The following is a 19,318-nucleotide window of genomic DNA, read 5'->3' as shown; positions in this document are numbered from 1 at the left end:
CGGAAGGGGTGCGTTGGGCAGGGCTGGCCTGCGGCCCCTGTCCTAGGCTTCTGCCACCAGGGGCCTGCTGGCCAAACGGAAATAGCCCCTGGTGCCCACACCTGGTGCCAGTATTGGGTCACTCACTCAGGGAGGAAAGAGAACCGCAGGGGGAGGGCATCAAGTCACCGAGCTAGTTTCCTGCTTTGGGAAAACAACCCAGAAAGCTGTTCACTGCCCTGGAAGGACTGAGAAGGGGCCTTCCTCGGGCAAACTGGCCCAGGCTGCAGCGTCCGGTGGAGGCAGGGGCAGCGGCACGCCTGCCTTGGTTGACAGGTTGACGGAGCGACAGTGTGGCCGGGCTCAAAGCCTGCGGCCGCCGGGAGAACCCCAACCGCACGCGGACGTGCGCGCACACGCCTGGGAGAGGGCAGGCAGGACACGCCGTTTCCACCTCAGGGTTGAGAACAAAGTGAGACCTGAACAAATGCTTGCCCCCCCCCACAGAATATGAACGCACCACCACCACGAGACCCCCAACATGCAGAGCCTCGCGTGCATAGACCCCCCCAAACCTGCCCCAAGCCAGGTCCTTGCCCGGAGCCTTCCTGGGGTCTTGAGTCGTTTTTCAGGGAGAGGGTAGGGGCCTCCGTGGGCTGCCAGCCTCCACGGGGTGTGTCATTTGGCAGTAGGGAAAGGAGGGACACGACTCCTCTAGATGAAGTTTCCAGAGATTGGGAGGCAAGGGCCAGGGGACAGAAAGGCCACTGGAGAAACCTCCTTGCCCAGCCCAGCCCAGGAGCCAGTCCCTTCCAGCGAGTGCTCGGGTGAAACCCAAGCCCCGCATTAGTAGGAGCTTCGCCTGAAGTGTCGGGGGGCTTTGCAAAGAAAGGTAGCCATAGTTCACATTAGCGATGAAGGCATTTGTTCCAGAGTGGTCCCAAAGAGGACATGCATTGAGGCAGATGGAGCGTGATCCGGGGGCCAACAGCCCGGGCTCTGTCACTTAACCAGCTGTGTGACCCTGGGCAAGTCCCCACTCTGAGCACCAGTCCCCGTGTCTGCCGCTCGTCCACCCAGTGAGGGTTAGTGCTAATGACAGAGTCTCCAAGGACCTTCACATGTGTCAGGCTCTGCTGTAAGGAGTTTTCATCTGTAAACACATTCAGTCCTTTCAGTGACCCTAAAAGGAACATCTGTATTAGCCCCGTTTTCCAGATGAGGAAACTGAGTCACTGCATGGTTAAATGAAGCCAGGCCAGGATTTGAACCGAAGCACCTGGCTCCCCAGCAGGCCTCGCTGAACCCTTAGGCACATCCTGATGTGGTCCCTGGGCACCTGGTGGACACGCATGCATGGGGAACCCAGGCTGGGAGCTGCACTGTGCACCCGCAGTGCCTCAGAAACGCAGGGCCCTTGCTCCCCACAGAAGAAAGGCCCTCTTTTAGGTGGCCCTCAGTGTGGCCTCTGCCCGGGTCTCACATTCCATGCATTTTTGGCCCCTGACTTGGGCTTGGCAGCCTGGGCTTCATTGTTCTTTGACTTGGCAGGAGCCACCAGGCACAGGCTGCTAGCTCCCTGTGCTACCCGGGGATGCGCATGTGTGCTGAAGGGCTTTCCCTGCGCTCTGTCAGTCTGAATCTCTGCCTTGGTCTTTCTGCATCCACATCCACTAAGAAGCAGTTTGGGGCAGGAATCTCTAGTAAAGGGGTTGGGCTTCCATGGAGGTATAGACAGACAGAATGCAAAGTCTCTGAAAATGCAGCACCCCTGGAGAGCAAGAGGCAGGGACTACCTTGGACCCAGGAGGGGCTTTGGAGTCATTGAGAGCAAATCTAGCCCCATGACCTTGAGCTTCCTCTCTCTGAGCCTGTTTCCTCATCTATAAAATGGGTCTACCAAGAGCCTCAGGATGCACGGGAAAGATCTGGCCCACTGGAAATGTTCAGAGAACCTTCATTGCCTTCCTCCCAACCATCCCCCCTTCCCTTTCTGCCTCCCTCCCTCCCCCCTCCCCCCCACCACGCTCCTTCTGTCCTCCCGCCTCCTCATCTCCGCCCTTCCTCTCCCCTCCTCCTTCCCCTCCCTCCCTCCTTCCCCTTTGCAGTGTCCCTCTCTGACACTCAGGAGCCTGTGCCTTGCAGAATCCTCCTTGGCTGCTGCTTTCCTGGAACAAAGGCCCCTCTTCCTCACTGGGGAGGACATGGTGCTGCCCTTCCGTTAGGTTCTGGATAGAACAGCTCTTAGGAACAGTCATTTACCAAAGCTCCAGGGCATCGGCAGAAAAGGTACCATGGACAGCAGAGCTGCATCTCCCTGGTGCCGTCCCAAAGGGCACGGGCTCTGGGGGCTCCTGTCCATGGGGCCCTTGCGGTGGGTAATGGCCCCTTGTGGCCCTCCATCCTTGGGATCACCCCTGCCCACTCCCTGTTTTTGAGGGAAGGGGCTTGTTCAGTGGGGAGATGATGTAGGAAGTTCTCCACCTTGTGTATAAGGAAAGGAAGATGAGGAATTGCCACTGAGAGCCTGTGAGGAGTGCAGGGAGGTGGTTTTGGGCAAAGATGCCACCAGGGGTTTGAGTCCTGGCTCCACTGCCACGGATCCGGGCAAATCTCTTAACCTCCTTTGTGCCTCGGTTTTCTGTTCTGTAAAATGGGACAATAATAGCCCCTATCCCTTGAGAGACAGGGTCTGTTAAATGAGATGGGCTAAGAGGTGAAGTGTACAGAGCGAGGCCTAGCATAAGCAGAGCACACAACTGTTGACTTATTATTATCATTACTGTTATTTCTGATGAGACCAGGGACCCCTCGGCAGTGCTCCTGGAGCCCTGTGTGAGGTCTGGGGTGGGCTCCTGAGTGTGTAGTCTGCTGCTTCCGGGCGCAGATGTTGGGAGGGTGCCGCTAATACCGCACAGGGCAAGTGGGGATGACCTTGGCAGACACCTGCTAAGCCTCTGCCCAGTGTGACTTGCCCAGGCTCCCAGCTGGTGAGTGACAGGGCCAAGATGCAAACCCAGGCCCACTGGCCCCAAAAGGCTGGGTGGGGTCGGATGCAGGGAGGGAGATGTAGAGACGCACATGCCGTGGTCAGCAGTCCACGTGAAGTCTGTCGGCAGGTGGGCAGGGGGGCAGGTGCACGTGTGGGCCTGGCCTCTGGGCCATTCTGGCGCTTACAGAGATAAAGACAGAACCTTCTTGCTGAAGACAGTTCTTCTCCAACCTTTCCCTGGAGGTCTCCCTAAGGGCAGAGGATGGTGAACATGTCACCCCGAGGGGTCTGGGCGTGCAGCCCGCAGCAGCTGCTGAGCCTGCAGGAGTCTCCGGTTTTATCTTAAAATGCATGCGCATTTTACATTCTGTTCCCTCCGAATCCGGTTCATCGGCACACACGTTTCCCCCCTGAGTAACAGTGCTGCCTCGGGAAGCCGCTCGTGTTTGTGTGTTTATCCTGGGGCTTTTCCTATCAGTCCTCACTGTGTCACCCTGGGGGTGTGCGCTCCGGTGTGGGAGCTCAGGCACAGATGGTGGCGAGACGCTGAGGGGGTCGTGGTCCCATGTGCATTTCAGGACGCCTCGGTGGCACACACGGAGGAGGGCTGGTGAGCAGGGCACGGGCACTGGGGGGCCCAGGTGGGAGGGGAGTCCCACACTGGGACAGAGTCAGGGGGGGTGGGGGGAGAGGGCTCAGAAGTACGGACACTACCCCCACAGCGCCCTCCTCCTGCGGCCGATTCAAGACAAGAGAAAAAAGAGAGCAAAAAATCTCTACATAAAATGCCATGTTTGGGGGTCGAACCTGGCTCAGTGTTGGCAGCTTCACAGCCAGGGGATAGCACGGGCCGTGTTTGGCAGGACACGGCCCTCGCCCTGCACGACTCCCCGCTGCGGAGGGCTCCCCTGCGAGCCTGAGTCCGGTCTGTCTGCTCCACGTGGCCTCGCTCCTAGGGAGGCACAACTGGAGAGTCAAGCTCAGTGGGTCATTTAGGGCTTGGTGGACATGCTTGGATAGCTCAAAAGGCATCGCAGACATCCCTGAGCCTGGGAGGGCTGGATGCTCACCCCCCGGAGCTGGAAAAATCTACAGTGGGGAGGAAGGAAGAGATTCCTTTCCCACCGCCCGGACACCGCTGTGTTAACGAGGGCGGGTGTTGACTTGGGAGGTGTGTGCAACGGAGCTTCCTGAGCCACTGGCCCAGGGGAGGGCTCTCAGTGTGGGGTTTGGCTGGCGGGTGTAGATGACCAGGTTAAACACAGAGAGGCAGAGTCCGTCTAGAGAGGAAGTGATGTCTCGGGTTGGTTCTCCAGACGCTGACCCCGAGTGAGAAAACCGTAAAGGAGTGGGGGAGGCCGACGAGCAGGGCTGTGACCTCGGGCCCGCTGGCTCCACCCAGGGCTCCGGAGTGTGAGTCACACCTCGGACTGCCCGAGTGTCCTGACACAGGCAAGGGCACTTTCATACTGGACCCCTTGGTCATTGATTAAGGGCTGTCCAGGGGGCCACCAATTCCTAGGGACTCTGGACTTTGGCTCCGGAGGGCATAGACAGAGCCGCAGCAACAGCCTGGGCTGGTCCTGAGGGGCTCTGTTTGGAGCGTGTGGAGTCCGGGGGACAGCCGGGGCAGGGGCTGGCAGAAGTAGCACAGCCAGATTCGGGGACCCTTCCCACATGCCTGCGCTACGACAGGGACCTGCCTCCCGTGCATCAGGCCCTGTCATTCTCCGCAGTGCTGTGGGAGCCCCGGCCTGGCCCTGGGCATAGAAGCTGCTACAGAAATGCTTGTGGCCGCAGGAAAGGCTTTCCTCCCAAGGGGGAGGGCTTTTCCCCTTGCGTCCAGGAGGGTCGTGGTGGCCAGGTGCCGGCTCTCACCTCCGGCTGTACCTCGCTCTGCCTTGGGCCGAGCTCCAGAGGCAGCCCTCCACTAGGGAGGCCGGCAGAGGCTGCCTGTGACACCAGGGGAAGTGGCGTTGGGAGTGCTTCTTAGATGACATTTAGCTCAGGCCCAGGGAACATAGTGGGTGCTTTATCAGGGACTGCTGCTGTGGTTACCATGACAACTGGTGGCTGGCATTCTTGACTCTCCTAGGGGCCTCTGACGTGGCAGCCCAAACCCTAGGGGGTATAGGGGACTGCTCCCTTTTGTGCAGAGGGCTCTGTGCCTGCCTGGAGGTCTACACAGCGCTGTGAGGGGAACCCATGGCCTTGGCCTTCCCCGGGTTTGGTGCACCAGGGCCCAGCAAGGATGGAAATGTTGGGCCCTTCCTGAAGCTGCTGCATGCAGGCTGACACAGGGTCTCTCTCCTGACCACCCAGGCGGTCAATCTGGGTTTTTGTGGGGGTGACTACGGGAGACAGGGCTTTATAACTGCCCCTGGGAGGCGTGGAGGAAAGTAATGTGGAAAGGACAAGGCTTTGGAGCCTAGCTCTTGTGGGGCGGAATCCAGCACCTCCTTTGTTGGCTGGGGGGGCCGCCTTTAGACTTTTCCCTGCGCAGAGCCCGTTTCCCCCTCTATCCAGTGGGGATGATCCTCGCAACCTTGTCGGACAGGGAAATGGAGGGAAGGTGTGTCCTGTGGGGAATGGAGTCCTAGCCCTGCGGCTTCTGAGCTGGGTGGTTGCTCTGTACCCCCGCTGGAAGATGGGGTCAACAGAAGTGCCTCGTCCAGCCTGGTGACATGGAGGGGAGAAGGTGAACGGGCGTGTGTGTAAGAAAGCCCGCGTTTTCTTTTGCAGCCCGTGCCCCGGGAGGCTGGCATGCAGGATGGCTGGACAGCCCAGCCACATGGCCCACGGAGGAAGCCCGAACAGCCTCTGCCACAGCCCAGGGCCTGCACACCCCCCGGACCCACAGGTGAGCCCTTTGTCTTTGCAGAGCACTGGGGACTCAGCAGGGAGCTGGGTCCCTGAGGCTGCTTCATCCCAGCCACTGGAGGAAGCCCTCCCCGCCCCCTCACCCCCCACGGAGTCACTTCTGGAATGCTTTCAGGGGTGGGAGTGGGGCTCACTACCAACCTGGTCAGCCCTGATTTCACTCAGCAGCACTCGGAGAAGCCTTCTCTGTGCCAGACTCCAGGATTTCCGTGTGAATGGAACAGCTCTTTGTCTGCAGGATCAGGGCTGGTTAGAAAGGCCATGTGAGAGGAGAGAGGAGAGAGTGAGGGGCTCCGGGGGACATGGGCAGCCTGTGCATGCGGTCACAAAGTGCTCCCTTACTCTCAGCTGAAGCTGGCTTCCCTTTTTGGTTTTAGCTGCATCCTGGCCCTCTTCAGCCTCTTATCTAGAACCCGCAGAGCCTCAGGACACTGGTTTCCTTACACCTGCCTCGCTCTGTGCAGATCCTTAGAGAGCCAGGCAGCCTCCTGCAGCTTTTCTAAAGGTGACTTCTGGGGTTCCCAGCTGCCTGCATACTCTGTGCCTTTGCATATGCTGTTCCCTGGGCCTGGGACTCCTCGTCCAGGCCTCCGTCCAAATGCTGCTCCTTCTAGGGAGCCTCCCTGTCCCACCCCACTCCCCCCACTGTGTGGCCCAGGCACTGGGCTCTGGCATGGCATCCCACTGGGGAACTGGTTCCCGAGTCTGCCTCCCTTCCTAAACAGAAGATGTGGGGGTGGGGCTTTACCAGTCCCATCATCCCAGGCCAGGCCCAGAGGAGCCCCTCAATGCCAGGGGAGTCAGTGAACTGCAGATACATGTAATACACCCCGACGTGGCTGTGTGTGAGACAGACGCAGGTCCGCTCTTAAGAAAGCACAGAGCCTCATGGGAGAGAAAGGTAGGAAGCAGGGCAGAAGAAACTCAGGGGCCCATGTTGCTCCAGAAGGCACATGATCCAAACAGGATGGCCAGAGAGGCCTCATTTAGGAACTGGCATGCAGAGGCCTGGAGGGGGCAGGCTGGGCAGGTCACCTGGGCCAGGTGCTGCAGGGCCTTATGGACAGCCTGGTATGATGCAAAGTCATGTCCAGGGTTGGCTTTGTCCCCAAAGCTATGAGACCCGAATCAAGGGGAGCCTCAGAGACAGCCACCTTCTCGAGCCCCACAAGGCTTGTCGCAGCCTCTAAGTGCCTACTTCCTGTTGGAGGACATCAGGTGGACTCTGCTGTTTGACCTGCTTGGCCAGGGCTTCCATGTGCAGTTGTGCGCGTGTGTACTGCACAAAGGTGCCTGGCCAAGGAGGCCGATGAGTCTGAGATCAGTCTCCTACACCTGAGTTCTCATCAAGCCATGCTCCCTGTGTGGGGTTCCATCAGCCCAAGGGAAGGAGCAATTTTATAGATTCACGGAGAGGTGAGACATGTGAACTAGTAGACACGGTGTCTACTAGTGTGTGTGTGTGTGTGCGCACGCATGTGCGCGCACACACATAGAGTCCTAGGGCATCTGCACTATTTGTACTCTCCACTCCCGTTACTGGATGGGACACGGGCCCATTTCCCAGGTGGAATTTGGGGAGGCAGATCCCAGAAAGCCCCAAGGCCCGTGGCCACTGCTGGTGCCGAGTCCACCAGGACAGCTCACTGATGGCTGGGGGCAGTGGGGCCTCCTCGGGTAATGTAGCAATTTGTCATATTAAGTCATTCACTAACAATTGAGTCCCCCTTGATTAATCTCCCAGAATTAGCCAGTTGCATTTTGAGCAATTAGGGTTAATTACAGCCTCATTTGGCAGAAGAGAGAGCCCCGTAATTATTTCACGAACAAGGCGAGGCGGCTGCGGTGTCCGGGCGTCTGGTCACACGTGTTGGAGTGGATGAGACACGATCACTCATCGTTGGGCAGTGGCCGTCGGCAAAGGGGCCTCCGTCCCGCCAGCGTCTGGCCGGGGATGCCAGCCGTGTAGACACCAGCACTGCCCCAGGTCAGGGCGGGAATGAGGCCAGGCAGGCGCATCCTCTCTCCTCCGCTCATGAAGCGCTGGTATTTAAACACCACCTGGGGAGACATCGCGGCCCAAATCTTGCCTGTTTCGGGACATAGAAACACCTGAAATTGACAGCAGACCCATATTCCTTGATGGCAGGAGGCCCTGCCGTTGCCCTGAAATCATCCTTAGGAGAAGGAGCCAGGGCCCGCGATGGCGAGAATACTGTGCCCTAGACCAGGCAGGGCTCTGATCCCGACTCCAGCCCTCACCAGCCAGGCAACGACGGGTAAATGAGCTGAGCCTCCGCTTCCTCATCTGTAAAATGGGGCCGTGAAGACTAAGTGAGATGGAATACTTTAAACCCCCAGCATGGCATCTGACATCATGGGTCTTAAGGAAATGTGTGTCACGGATCTCATTCTTTTCTTTTAACCTTCATTTTCGTGTTCATGGCTCAGGAGCCCAGAGGTGAAATACCCGCAGTGTAGAAGGAACGACTTAGCAACCGCTCCAACTGGTTTTGTTAAGTTTCTGTGCCCCAAGGGTAGTGGTTTGTCATTTCAGGGAGCTTTCTAGCTATGAGAGCTGTTCTCTTATTAAAATACGTTTGCTGAACGAGGTGGAGTCACATGTGAAATTATTGAGGTTTCAAATGAATGAATGAATGCATGCATGCAATCGAGAGAAAGAGTTCTAATGCCCCCCATGCTTTATGATTTTACCAGTTTGCCGCTAAGTGTTTTCATCAGGAATGAAACAGAGCTGACCCATTAAGAACCACGTGAATTTCCAAGAAGGAGAAAGGTGCTGTTGTCTGAGAAAGCCCTGGTTAATGTGTCTTCCATCTGGAAAGTCTTTGCAAACCTGCTTGGGGCGTGCCAAGTTCAATTATATTGGGCCCTATTCAGAGAAAGGGGAATGCGCCTTGCTTTTCAGGGGATGGGACGGCTGCTTCCAGATCTGAATCACACAGGCCAAAATCTTTATGAAACTCTTCCCAAAGCAATGTTGATAGTTAGGTAAGATTTAATGACCAAATATTAACAGCTATTAAAATTCAAGAAGTGTTTGCTGACGTGTTGTAAATTCAGCAAATGCTTGTCTCGTTTCTGCCTTGGGTCTACTGAGGAGCCCCACGCAGAAGTAGGTATAGACCGTGTGCGGGGTGGAAGGCCCCACAGAGGGACGGGCGGACGCTGAGGGAGCCCAGAGGGTGGGGTGGGACAGGGAAAGTTCTAGAGAGATGACAGGTGGGCTGGCCATGACTTAGGGCAGGACAGGGAGAGGAGGGTGTCCCAGGAAGAGGAAGGAGCCAGGCCTGAGGGTGCAGGACTCGTCAGGTTAGGCAAGTGTTTAACTACCAGTGTTTGGATGGGAGAACGGCTGGTGCTTATGAAAGGCTGCGTTATCTGGAACTGAGTCTATAGTGAGTGATGGGTGAGCCCATTTGTGGTTTTAGGTGGACAAGGGAGCTTGCGTTTTAGAAAGATCCCTGGTTGCTGGTGCTCAAGGCACAGGTGGGGTGCAAATAGGAGGAGACGAGGAGGCCACTGCCTTCCCCCAGGTGAGATGGTGCCGTGGTTTTAAACAAGGCTGGGCATGGGGACAGAAGATTCCAGAGACTTGCAGGGAGAAAACCAACTGCACTTGGTAACTGAAGGGATAAGGGAGAGCCGAGTAGAGGATGTATCCGGACTTCTGGCGGCATGGCTGGTGCTCTTTACGGCTTTCACCTTTCAAGTCTTGGCTTGCTAGTCATTGGAGTTGGTTCCAGATTCTCTTACGTATGTTTAAGCTCAGCTTCCTCTGAGCTCAGTCAGCGGGAATTGTCCTGAGGGACCCACTGCAATTGAGGCGATCCTGTGCTTTGTTATCAGGTGCCTCCTGTGTTTTGGGCATCTTGCTCACTATTCCCATGTGCTGATGGCCCTGGGAGCTGAGTGTAGACTTCCAGGTTGGGACAGTCATGGCGGTGGTCATGCCAACAGTGCAATACCTGGCACTTAACCTTATGCCATCCTCCTACCAACTGGGAACTAGGTCTTAATTCAGAACTCGATTCTGCAGGGGAGGAAACCAAGATAAATACCGCATATGTTTTGCTCTTGAGGGGCAGAGCTAGGAGTCTCTCCACGTCCTGTGGCCCCACAGCACCCCTTCCTGCCATCAGGTCTGCAAGAGGGAAGATGAGCTTTGGGTTTGAAATTAGCCAGATTGTGGAGACCTGAGCAGGGTCGCCCTCGTAAAGAGCCTGACAATATGGACTCTCTGTAAACCCTGCCCTTCTTTTGTGTGACACAGATTTAAAACACATCACTGTATACACATACACCGAATCCATTAGAACTCCCTACACACGGTGTCAGATGTCTTTAAAGGTGAAATTCGTTTACAGGAAATGTCATTCTGATCAAGTGTGCTTTTTAAAATCACAGAAACAGTTGCTTTAAAATTAATGATGCATTGCAAATATCAGGGAAAAAAGGACCCATTCAGTGTAAAGATGATTAAAATTCAGGTCAGAACTCTGACTTAGTCAGGCTAAATTTTTTAATGAGATTTCAGAAAATTAATTGGGCGGATGCATTTTTATTCTTTTAACATGTAATTTTATGCTCCTGTTTTTTTTTTAAAGGGGGATTTGTCGATGGCTGAGGCTTATTGTGGTTCAAACATTTTAAACTCAAATTAGCACAGGGTGGGAGGTGTTTGTGGCCTAATTTGATCTGACTTGGAGAAGAGAGCCTGGGTTTCTCGGAGCTTTCTGGGGTGGTTCACCAGCACCCCCCACATGTCCAGCCTCGACCTGAGAAGCCTGGCAGAATTTCTTGGCGGGGGGGTGGGATTGGGGATAGAGGTGACTTGGGGACCTTGGCCCTCTCGGCCCCTTATTCTGCCAAGCCTCTGCTGTCCAGGGAGTTGCTCCCCAAGGCTCCTCCTCTCGCTGAGATGGCCTCCCCACCCACCGGGGCAGTGCGGACCCCCCCCTTCACCCCACTGTGGCTGGCAGCAGAGTGGGGTCAGCATCCCTCCCGCCGCCTCCCAGCTTCTCCACCCACCTGCCCCTCCTCGGGGGGAGAACTGAGGGGCTCCCACCCTGGGGAAGGGGGCTGAGGAGTCAGAAATGGCTTCCAGCAGCATTTGCCCTGCAAGTGGCCCACAGCATAGCCCTAGACGGGGAGGCGAGGTGAGCCTGTTGTCTAGCGCAGTCCCTTGGCAAACAGTCCTGGATGACCCGTGCAGAGGAGAGTGACGTCAGAAGGCTACAGGGGCTTTACTGCAGTCAGGTGACGGGTCGATGACCTCTCTGAACCTCCGCTTCCTCATCTGTAAAATGGGGCTGTGAAGACTAAGCGAGATGGAATACGTCAAACCCCCAACATGGCATCTGACGTCATGGGTGTCATCGCTCTTATTCTTTGACTTCAAAGTTCATTTTATTTTTCACAGCCAAAGAGCCCAGAGCTGGCAAGAGCCCCAGTGCAGACCCTCGTTGGGGTGGGGATGGTGGGGTTGGTGGTACAGCCGCTGAGAACTCCCTGCCTCGGCTCGTCCCCAGCCCCCTGGGAGGCAGGTGCAGCCCCAGTCCTCGCTCAGCAGACTGAGCGACGCCGACACCCCTAATGACAGTAACACCATATAGCGTCTCCCAGGTGCCTTCATTCAGTAACTTACTTACCCCCCCAGCAGCCCTCGGGAGGAGGCCCTGTGATCACCTTAATTGTACATGTGAGGAAACTGAGGCCCAGAGTGCTTGTCCACAACCCCCAGCCAGCACGTGGCAGATCTGGGATTTGAACCCAGGCCTCTGCAGCCCCGTGTCAGTGTCTCAGCTGAGGGAGCCGGAGCGGCGGTCACCCCTCCGCTCCCCCCGGGCTGATGCTAATTTTCCTAGGAGCCGGCGTGGGGTTCCAGACAGAACAGGGGCCAGTGAGGACTATAAGATGAGCAGTTTTCAGAAAGGCCATCAGGATTACTGCCTTTGAGCCGGCGTCGTGTGAGCTGCTTGGGGCCAGCCTCGAGTTTGCCCGGCAGCTCAGAGCTCCCGGGACCCTTGGCACCAGCATCACATCCTGGAATCCTCAGAGAAATCCCAGGGCTGATATTGCTAACGTCCCCCTGTTGTGGACAGACTCACTCGGCTGCAGGGGCCAGAGTGGAGCTCGCTGAGGGCTGACCCGGGAGGGGAGGAAGCCCTTGCAGGTGGCAGTGGAGAGAGGCCTGGCCTTAGGGACCAGAACTCCGTTCACCTTTTCCTCTTGCACTCACGACCCCTGAATTACTTCGGAGTCTGGGCCCTCCTGGCTCAGGCACTGTGCCTTGTGTCCTGTGCTGCCCCCTGCCTGAACAGAGGGCATCGAGGGGGACAGGACCCCATGCCGACCCCTGTGAGGGTGCTGGTGTCCCCAAGCCTGCCCAGGCTGTCCCCCTCCCACGTGGTGCTGCTGCCAGAGGAACCTGCCCCCCCCCCACCCCAGGAGCTCATTCCTCTAATTAGGTCGAATGGGTTGTGACAGGAAATGCAAATCTGGGTCATCGCATATGCAGAAGTGCCACTGAAGCCTCAGGATGCCAGCTGGGATGTCGCCCCCCCCACCCTCCGCCCATCCTCGGGAGCAGCGTGGCCTTTGGGGGCACATCTCTGGGGTGGACAAGGGACTTCAGCCACTAGTGACGGTGAAAAGCCAGTGTCTGCACAGCAGGGACCCTAGGAGGGCACGTCCTCCAAACGCTTCACTGTCCCAGGGGGGAGACTGAGGCCCAGAGAGGGGAGGGGCCCTTGCCCAGGGCGCCTCTCAGCACAGCTGGCTTGAGATCGGCAGGGAGTTCAGGTCTCAGCTCCCCGCGGACCAGCTGTGCGACTGCCTCAGTTCCCTTCCTTGTGATGTGGGATGAAAAGCCTTGCTTTACAAGGCTGTTAGGAGATTGCAGTCACAAAACCCGTGCAAGCAGGTGACTGCTGCGTGGTGGGCGCCTACCAGCCCACGGGCGTGCCGTCAGCTTCGCCGGCATGTGCGATCCCAGCAGGTGTGAGAAGTCACCTTCTTCTGAGGGGGTGGGATTTCGGCTGCACTCGGAAGGGACGGTGGCTGCATCCCAAAGGGCCACAGCACACCAGGCTGTTGGGAGCACGTTCCTTCGTGTCATTTGACAAACAAGTCCCGAGCTCCTGCTCGGGGCAGGTCAGAGCCTCCGCTCAGAGGGGACACGGAGGGGAAAAGGCAGGGGCGTGCTTTTGGAGAGGCCCATGGTTGGGGGGCGGGGTCTCAGGTGCCTGAAAGACAGAAGCTAGCTGAATCAGAAAGCGTAGACCTGGCTAGTCATGGGGTCTTGAAGGAAAAGCAGAGGAAGAATCTGAGTTGGGAGACCACCTGGTAGAACTCAATGGGTGGAGACTCCAGAGTCCCCAGTCCCGGGTTCAGATCCCTCCCATTACTCACTGTGAGGTTTGGAGCCGGTCACTGCCTCCCCTCCGAGCCTCAGTTTCCTGAAATATGGGGATAATGGTGATGCCTACTCACAGGGTCATGGGAAGTGTTCTGCACGGTGCCCGGCACACAGTAAGTGCTCAATAAATGCTCGCTCTTCTTACATGGGTGCTTAGTATATAGGGAGGTTAATCGCCGTTACTAAGGAACTTCCTTGACAGACGCTGGTATGCGATGGATGAGAATGTGGTCTTCCTTCTCCACCAGCCCTCCCTCCTGCTCAGCCCCCAGTAGGGAGCGGCTTCAAATCCCTCCCCAGGGGGCGTAATTATGCCTCAAGACTTCAGAGTCAAGGTTGGCCTAACCGTTACCTTGCTGAGGGAAGGAGGCAGCAGGCTGTGAGGCTCAGACTTCCATCACTCACTCCTGGCAGGGGGGTTTCCTTGGCACAGGGCTGGGTCTGGGCAGGTTCAGAAAGGCCGAGAGTGGGAGTGAGGAGTAGCTGCTCAGGGCCCCTTCTCCTCCTCCAAACCCCGCCTGTCAGTCATAAGGACCACTGAGCACCTACTGTATGTGTGGTGGTGGGGGGGAAAGCTCAGCAATCTCACGTGATCCTTACAGCGACCATATGAAACAAGCATGCTTCTATACCTCTCTGCCTTGCAGACAGGAAAATGGGGCAGAGTGGCTTGGGTAACTGCCCCAGATCACCAGCCAGGGACCCAGGAAATACGCATAAGGAAATATATATAAGGATGCTTATTGCAACATTATTTATAGTGACAACAGATTGGAAACAAGCTTACTGTGGCATATAGTCTGGGGTTATTTAAATCCCTGTCAATTGACAATGTCCATCAGTTACTGAGAGGGGGAAAAGCAAGTTTCAGAGTAATGTGTTCACACAATTCTGGGTGTTTAAAAAGTACGCCATCTCCATAGATGTGAATATTTACTCACTCAACAAATGTTTATTGAGTACCTGCCACATACCAGATACCATGTTGCCGGGCATACCTGCCGGTGGTCGGGAGACGGACAGGTAACGAAGTAAAATAGGGAATTTGGAATGCTGGAAGGTTAGCAATGAAGAAGGAAGACGAGCCGGAAGTGTGGGAGGGACAGAAACGGTGAGGCTTCAAGGGACGTTCCAGGCAGAAGGCCCAGTGAGAGCAAAAGAGATTGGTCGGTGTGGAAGGAGCAAAGTGAGCGGGAGAAAGTAATAAAGCAGCAGGATCGCAGAGGTGCGAGGAGCCTGGGTGGGCGGATCACATGGGGTCTTAAAGGCTTCGTAGGTGGTCATGGGTGAGGACTTTAGTTACTGGGTTTTTAACTTTACTGAACCTTACCGTGATGGCGCGTGTTTTCCCTCATCTTTGCCTGTTTCACGGTTTAAACTGAACAAAGAAGGAAAACATGGAAGTCGATTAAGAACAGACATCCTGAATAGGATGCCAGTCACACAGGGCTCCCCAGGCTCCTGCCAGGGCTTCTTTGTCTGCAGGTTGGTATTCGGGTGAGGGAGAGTTCCAGAACGCAGCCCAATAAAATACCTCATCTTTCAACCCCGTGCGTGCTTCCGGCCCAAGTCTGGAAGAGGCCTCTTCACATTGGGAAATTCACATTATCCCTTCCTGCTTCACTGGGGCCCTCGGTGTTTCTCGTCCCACCGCCACTTCCCCCAATGAACTCCGCAGATGTTTCTGTACCCATACAACACGCAAGACCCTGTCCTCGCACCAGCACCCAGCCCGGAGGGTCCCCAGCGGCAGCGATCCCCTGCCCCGGTGTGGGGGGTGGGGGCTGTAGCAGGAGGAGGGCCCGCTTTGCCGGGCTGACGCGGGGCAGACCAGAGCCGTGGCCTCCTCCCCACCTCCCCGACGTTCCAGGGCCCGAGTGGGCACCCCTTCCTCTCCTTCTTCCCAGAGCACACTGCACGTGTGTTGTGGGGACGGTAAGGGGTTACCTCACCGGGCAGCTCCATCCCGGGGCAGGCCCGGGATGGGTTTCAGTGTTGGCCCCTGGAGAGTCAGCGTGAAGTGTCTGGATTCCTCATGTCACCGTGAAGGGGGCTATTTATCCAAACAAGGGCTCAGAATGGTAAGGCTGCAGATGGATGCTCAGGTTTCTCAAGTTCGAGATGGGAGCCCCAGGAGGGGAAGTTGCCACACCTGACGATGACTTGCAGGGGGAGGGTTGGGGCCGGGAAGACCCAGCAGGGCCTCCCCCTCACTGTGTGACCTTGACGGGTCACTTCAGCCCTTAATTGCACCTGCTCTATTTGCTGGCTCCGACCTTGGCATAAGGGATTCAGAAGTGAGCAAGGTGGGCAAGGCCCTGGCCCCGGGGAGCCACCTTTCTGGGAGTAGGAGATAGAAACAAGCAGACTAACAAACGATCTGGTAATGAGGGATGGTGGAAACCCGGGGCGTCGGTTTCCCATCTGCAGAGTTGGGGGTGTTGTGGCGTGGAGTCTCTGACAGTGAGGTTGGCAGTCACAGTCCCTCCTTCACCTTGGAGGAGCGCGCTGGAGTTGCCAGGTTCTGGAAGGGGCCACATCCTGGCCCCTCACTGCAGCCTGGCTGGCCACTGATGTCCTCTGTCCCCCTTCTCCAGAGGCACCCAAACACCCTGTCTTTTCGCTGCTCACTGGCCGACTTCCAGATCGAGAAGAAGATCGGCCGAGGACAGTTCAGCGAGGTGTACAAGGCCACCTGCCTGCTAGACAGGAAGACGGTGGCTCTGAAGAAGGTGCAGGTGAGCCAGCTCCCCCGTGGGGTCAGAGCCTTCTGTGTCTAAACACTGTGGCCCCGGGCCAGTTCCTGCCGCTTCCTTCTCCACCCCTTCCTCTGCAATCAGGACCCAGCTCTCTGGGCCGTGGGAAGGATTAGGTGGGTCCTGATGACAAAAGCTCATGCAGGCCATAAAGGAAAAGGAAAATGAGCATGCATTGAACACCACTGTATACTGGGTCGTGCCTGGAGAACGGTCCTGTGGGTGAGGGTGGTCACCCCATTTTTCAGATCAGGAAAGCTGCAGAGGCATGAGTATCTATCTCACTGGGCCCACCGAACGAGCTGAGGGGGAGCTCAGACTTAGACCTGCACCCACTCACCCTGGGCCCTGCACTTGCTGGTCGCCTCTGGGCTTGAGAGCCTTTTCTGGCCTCCGTGTTCCTCCTAAACGAAGGAAGGGGCTCAAGCAGGTGAGTCATCAGCCGCAGAGTCCAGCCAGGAAGCGTTTCAGTGAGAGCCACTGGGCCCATTTGAACGGGGCTTTGCCTCAGGAAGTAGCTTTAAATCCTCCCGCAGAGCTTCCCGAGACCTCAGTTTGCTCATTTGTCCTTTTAAGAGTGAGATGAACAGCCTGGGCTGAGGAGGCCAGGGAGAGAGAAGGTGCAGACGCAGCCGCAGGTGGGGAGCCAGGCAGCGGACCCGCACGATGGTCTCCTTGCTGGTCTGCAAACCGCACGGGCGGGTCCAGGTCGCTGGAGGAGAGACGGGCCCCTCTGCTGGGCCCCATTTGTCTTGCAAGGAGGGGCTCGCCTGGCTTTCTTTGCCCTGCCTTTTTTTTTTTCCCCCAAGATTTTATTTATTTATTTGACAGAGAGAGATACAGCGAGAGAGGGAACATGAGCAGGGGGAGCGGGAGAGGGAGAAGCAGGCTTCCCACGGAGCGGGGAGCCCGATGCGGGGCTCGATCCCACGACCCTGGGATCATGACCCGAGCCGAAGGCAGACGCCTAACGAATGAGCCACCCAGGCGCCCCTTTGTCCTGCCTTTTTGTGCCATGATGGGTTTTGGGAGTTCCGGTCCTTGTGGCTCCCGGTGGGGGCTCTGGGAGCTGGGTTTTAACCACTCTTTCTCTTTTTCCTCTCACCCAAGATATTTGAGATGATGGACGCCAAAGCCAGGCAGGACTGTGTCAAGGAGATTGGCCTCCTGAAGGTGAGCGCCCTGGACTGAGCAGGAGCCCCTCGCTTCCTTGAGGTGGCCTTCACAGCCCGTAGCCTCTTAGATTCAGAAACAACAGCCTTTTGAGGGCAGTGGCTCATTTGTTTTCTCGTGGTTGGGTGGGCGTGGACCCCACCTCACGTCCGCCCGGCCCTCATGGCACCCCCAGACTGCCTGTCCTGGCCCCACGTTGATTGTGTTTATGGACAGCAGTGCCTGGCACCAGAGTCCTTCCCCTGAGGGCACCAAGTCACTGCCACCCAGGAGATGCTCCACTCATCTGGGTGACTCAGCAAGGCCAGCCTGGGACGCTGGAGAGGATGCACAGCCAGGTATGCGGCCCAGGTTCCTGGTGCCCAAGGGACCCGGGTTGTCATCCTGTTGGGCTCTTCCCAGGCCTCCCCAAAGAGGAGGCAGGCTGCACAACTGGAGGGGGCTTGTACAAAGGACGGACCTACCAGGGCACCTTGGGGTGGGCGATGGTCTCCCCCCCCTCCCTGCCAGCTTCCTCAGCAGTCTTCCCAGAGTCAGAGACAACAGACCTTTCTGGACTAGGTTCAGCCCCAGCCTAGGGCCGCTCCCTCCTGGAGATCCCTCCCTGTTCCCCAGGCTTGGGATTCTGGCTGGGGTCTCAGAGGTGATGGAGGAGGGGGAATGGAATGGGTTTCGGAGGCCCAGGAGCCTGAGTTCAAATCCTCATGTCTTCATTTACAAGCCGCGTGACCTTAAGCTAGTGACTGAGCCTCCCGGAGCCTCCGTTTGCCCATCTGCTTGGTGGTGAGAGTACCTGCCACATGGGATATGGGCAGTTAGAGAAGATTAAATAGTATCTGAAGAGATGAAATAGTACCTGGCACAGTAAGAGAGCCCAGCAGGCACTCACTCGGTGTTCGCCCTTTCCATGAGGCAGAGGGCTGGCTCCGCAGCTTCCGGCACAGTGAGGCTGCTGGTGGCGAGGACACAGACCCCTACCGCAGGATTCCAGATTAGCGGTTTGCACTGCCAGGTCCGCCCTGGGCTCTCAGGCCCGGTCCCCTCCGAGGCAGTGAGGAGCAGGCCAGCAGCCCGGCCTGGGGCACTGTGGGAGTGAGGCTGGCCGACCCGGGCCCAGGTCGGAGAAGCCCCACAGAGGCCGGGGTCCCGTCCCAGAATCTGGAAGGCTGACAGGAGCCTGCTGCAGGGCTCCTGATGGTGTGCAATTAGGGGGGGCCAGGTGGTGGCGGCCTCGGACGCCACACTCGGGAGGTAGGACTTGAATGTGGGAACAACAGGGGAGCCCCTGAAGGGGCTGAGAGCAGGGGCGATGGGGTCCCATGTGACTCGTGAGCACTTGCTGGGAGGGGACCCTGGCCACGAGGGCTCACAGGGAGGATTATCAGGAAGTGTCCTCAACTCTAACCATCATAGGTCCAAAAATTCCCTTCAAATAACATTTTTAAAATTTTATGGGACGGTCAACTTTGGGCCCCAGATGTGATCTCAGGACTCCCGATTACCCAGCCCTGGGGACTGGCTGTCCCAGTCACCCACCCTCTCTCCCCTCTGGTGGCCAAGAACGCACGTGTGCCGATCACGGTGGGGAGGGAATTATGTGTGCGCACGTTCTGAGCCACCTTGTTCCAGGGCTCTGGGCTCCAGTGAAGGGGGCCAGGCCTGGTGTGACCTGGGCCTGCCGGCGGAGGGGTGCACTCTGTCCCTTCCTCGGGCTGCCGTGTAGCCACATGGCTACACGGCATGACCATGGCTTGAGAGGTGGGCACACTCCTCACTCTCTAGCTGTGTGGTGTGGGCCAGCTGTTGACCGCTCGGGGCTTCTGTTTCCTCGTCCGTAAAAGGGGGTGACGATATCAGTCCTGGCCTCAGCTGTCGGGGGGATTCGTGAGGAGTTGGGTTGGAAGGGCTCAGTGTCGCATCTGGCGTGTGGTACGTGCTCGTCACGGGCAGCCCTTGTCATCACGGTTATAACGTCTGCCGCTCGACGCCAGCCCTTACCCAGCTCCCCAGCCTGCCCACGGGAGGTCAGCAGGATGTTCCCCGGGCACGAGGTGTTTCCGGCAAAACACAGGGAAACACAGTTCTCGGAGGGGTCAC

General features: G+C 57.2%; 1 protein-coding gene across 2 annotated transcripts in view; it reads left to right on the top strand.

Annotated features, from left to right (window-relative positions):
* The window catches only part of NEK6 (NIMA related kinase 6), an 84,290-nt gene that overhangs the window by 33,432 nt on the left and 31,540 nt on the right, over window positions 1-19,318 (top strand). For both annotated transcript variants that reach the window (XM_025888266.2, XM_025888265.1), the window contains exons 2-4: window positions 5,714-5,831; window positions 15,890-16,030; window positions 17,159-17,221. In XM_025888266.2, the coding sequence (XP_025744051.1) occupies window positions 5,742-5,831; window positions 15,890-16,030; window positions 17,159-17,221 (294 nt within the window). In that variant the 5' untranslated portion in view covers window positions 5,714-5,741. The remainder of the gene's footprint in view (window positions 1-5,713; window positions 5,832-15,889; window positions 16,031-17,158; window positions 17,222-19,318) is intronic.

Source organism: Callorhinus ursinus, unplaced genomic scaffold (genome assembly GCF_003265705.2).
Source record: "Callorhinus ursinus isolate GAN/ISIS: 27379988/994484 unplaced genomic scaffold, GSC_fseal_2.0 scaffold24, whole genome shotgun sequence".
NCBI classification, from domain to species: Eukaryota; Metazoa; Chordata; class Mammalia; order Carnivora; family Otariidae; genus Callorhinus; species Callorhinus ursinus.
The sequence above is the reverse complement of the archived record's forward strand: the minus strand, read 5'-3'. Positions and strand labels throughout refer to the sequence as shown.